Source organism: Wasmannia auropunctata, unplaced genomic scaffold (assembly GCF_000956235.1).
Source record: "Wasmannia auropunctata unplaced genomic scaffold, wasmannia.A_1.0 LD334572.1, whole genome shotgun sequence".
Taxonomy (NCBI): domain Eukaryota; kingdom Metazoa; phylum Arthropoda; class Insecta; order Hymenoptera; family Formicidae; genus Wasmannia; species Wasmannia auropunctata.
In genome coordinates, this window is record NW_012028318.1 from 7194 (window position 1) to 9511 (window position 2318).

At 36.4% G+C, this 2318-nt stretch overlaps 1 protein-coding gene across 1 annotated transcript in view; it reads left to right on the plus strand.

Annotated features, from left to right (window-relative positions):
* Positions 1-326: 326 nt before the first annotated feature.
* LOC105458257 (monocarboxylate transporter 10-like) overlaps positions 327-2318 on the plus strand; it is a gene marked incomplete at its 5' end in the record, with an annotated part of 17442 nt that continues 15450 nt past the window's right edge. Inside the window, 2 exons of the mRNA XM_011703432.1 lie at positions 327-478; positions 571-844. Of these exons, the coding sequence (XP_011701734.1) occupies positions 327-478; positions 571-844 (426 nt within the window). The remainder of the gene's footprint in view (positions 479-570; positions 845-2318) is intronic.

A 2318-nucleotide genomic window follows, 5' to 3' on the forward strand; every position in this document is an offset into this window, starting at 1 on the left:
TGATCCCATTGGTCATTTTAGTCACTTTAAGTCTGTTTTATGAAACTTAAAAATATTTGGAAAGATAATAATGGCATTAAACTTTTGCTGCATGTACTTTTGGATGGTTAAACGGTTTATTAAAAAAATATTTTTATTTCTATGTCTAATCAAATACTTGGCAACTTGTATGATCTCATATTTGTTTTTGGACAATTTTTACTTGGTAAAATAATATTTTTGATTTAGGAAAGATAAACGTATAATAATTTTTTATATATATAACCTATTTTTGTGAGAATATATATTATTAATATTCATGGAACTAATTGGCGAAATTGTTTCAGCTTTAGTAGGTTCGTTAACTATCGGGACCACGTTCTTCCTGTCACCAGTCGCCGGTATACTGACGGATAAATTCGGTATCCAAACAACCACCTTCGTGGGAGGCGCGATCGCGTCCGTTGGCTTGCTTCTTTCCTCGCTGCTGACAGATAAGGTAACGGAAAACAAAAAGAGACGCTTCTATAACGATCGTAATTTCTACACTCAAATCTGTTTCGGAATTGTACACGTCTCATGTTCGTCTAGGTGGAAATGCTCTTCTTAACATACGGCGTTATGTACGGGCTCGGCGCGAGTCTCGCTTACACCCCGAGCCTGGCGATATTGGGCCACTACTTCAAGAAGTATCTGGGTCTAGTGAATGGCATCGTCACAGCCGGAAGTTCAATATTCACGACGTTGCTGCCGTCCATAATGGAGATCCTGCTGCGACGTTTAGGTCTCGAAGGAACTCTAAGGAGTTTGGCTGTACTCACGGCCATCATAATGGCCTGCGCGATTCTATTCAAACCGATACCACGTAAGTTTTCTTTAAAGTTTGCAAGCATTTATGTAATTTTACTTGCATCTCTAAGCACAATTTTATTTTTAATTCATCGCATAATTTTTCAAAATTTTTTACAATTTCTGTATAATTTTATAACTTTTTAAATTTCTCGGAATTTTTATATGAACTGAAACACTATTTTCAGAAATGTTTAGAAAATCTACATCTTTTTTAGAATTCTTTATATTTGTGAATTCTGATAAATATTTTAAAATTTTTTTATTCCATTATTTTCGAAAAAAAATAAGATGAAAAATTTGAAAAAGTTTAAGGTATTTCTTTAGAAATCTTCATAAATTTTAAATATAAAAAATGCTTAAAAATATTATAATATTATGAAAATTATTTTCACCACGGATGTTTATGTTTATTAGCACATTATTAAACGGAGACATATCAGCAGTTTTTTGTCGCCCAGATGTTATTGACCGGTAACGAGTTCATTCATGTGTAGAAGCGCATATAGCTTAATTGTTGCGTGTAGTTAAATTAGAATTAGATCTTAAAATTTGTATTATATAGGACTTATGATTGTGTTTATTCCTTACTTTTTTGTGCATGGTTTATTTTTTTGGTATATTATAAACGAAATATTGTCCCCATTGCATTTTCTAAAATGACGCATCGCGTTGTTAAGTGAAGAAGAAGTTTTCGATAAATTTTATGATATAAAATGATTATATGATGTATAAAAGTATTAGAATATTTGAATAAGATATGTACAAAATTTCACGTATACATAAGTACATTAAAAGTGGCGATCGTGGCGCAGGGCGCTGCGTGGCAGCTTACTGTGCCGAGGATCCAGGTTCAAAACCACCCAGAACATGGTGCTCTGAAATGCGCGGCCAATGCCCTGGCGGCATCTGGCGGCGCAAATCGGAGCAAGATCTTTGGGAAAACGATCGTCTCTCGGTAAGGCACGGTAAAATCACCAAGAGTATTCCTGCCAAATTAGAACATCCAATGGTAGAGAAGGAGTTCCGGGGAGTGATATGGACCTGGTGTCCGGCACGAGGCTGAATGGAGCCTGGTGTCTAGCACAAAGTCCGAGATAGGATCAGTGTCTAGCGCAGGAGCTAAATAAAGCCTAGTGTCTGGCACTGGTCTGTGAAGGACTATGGTCTGACACGGGGGTGAACGGGGGTTCAGTGTCGGAAAGCGGGGGGAGACTGCCATTTGGAGCCTTTCAAAATAAGCGGGAGTTACAGTGATACTTTACGGATCTAGGTGACGCTGGGCCTCTTGTAGGACCATCCGCACAACAATTACTACTAGTACTAAGTACATTATACATATACCAAGAAAATCATTGACATTTAATTATATGCACGTTTTAATATTAGACTCACTAGAAAATATCAAACATATATTAGACCGTATGCGAGCCAACAACGGATAACTAGTGTGTAATAATTTCTTTTTTTACAATATCCAACCCCACGTA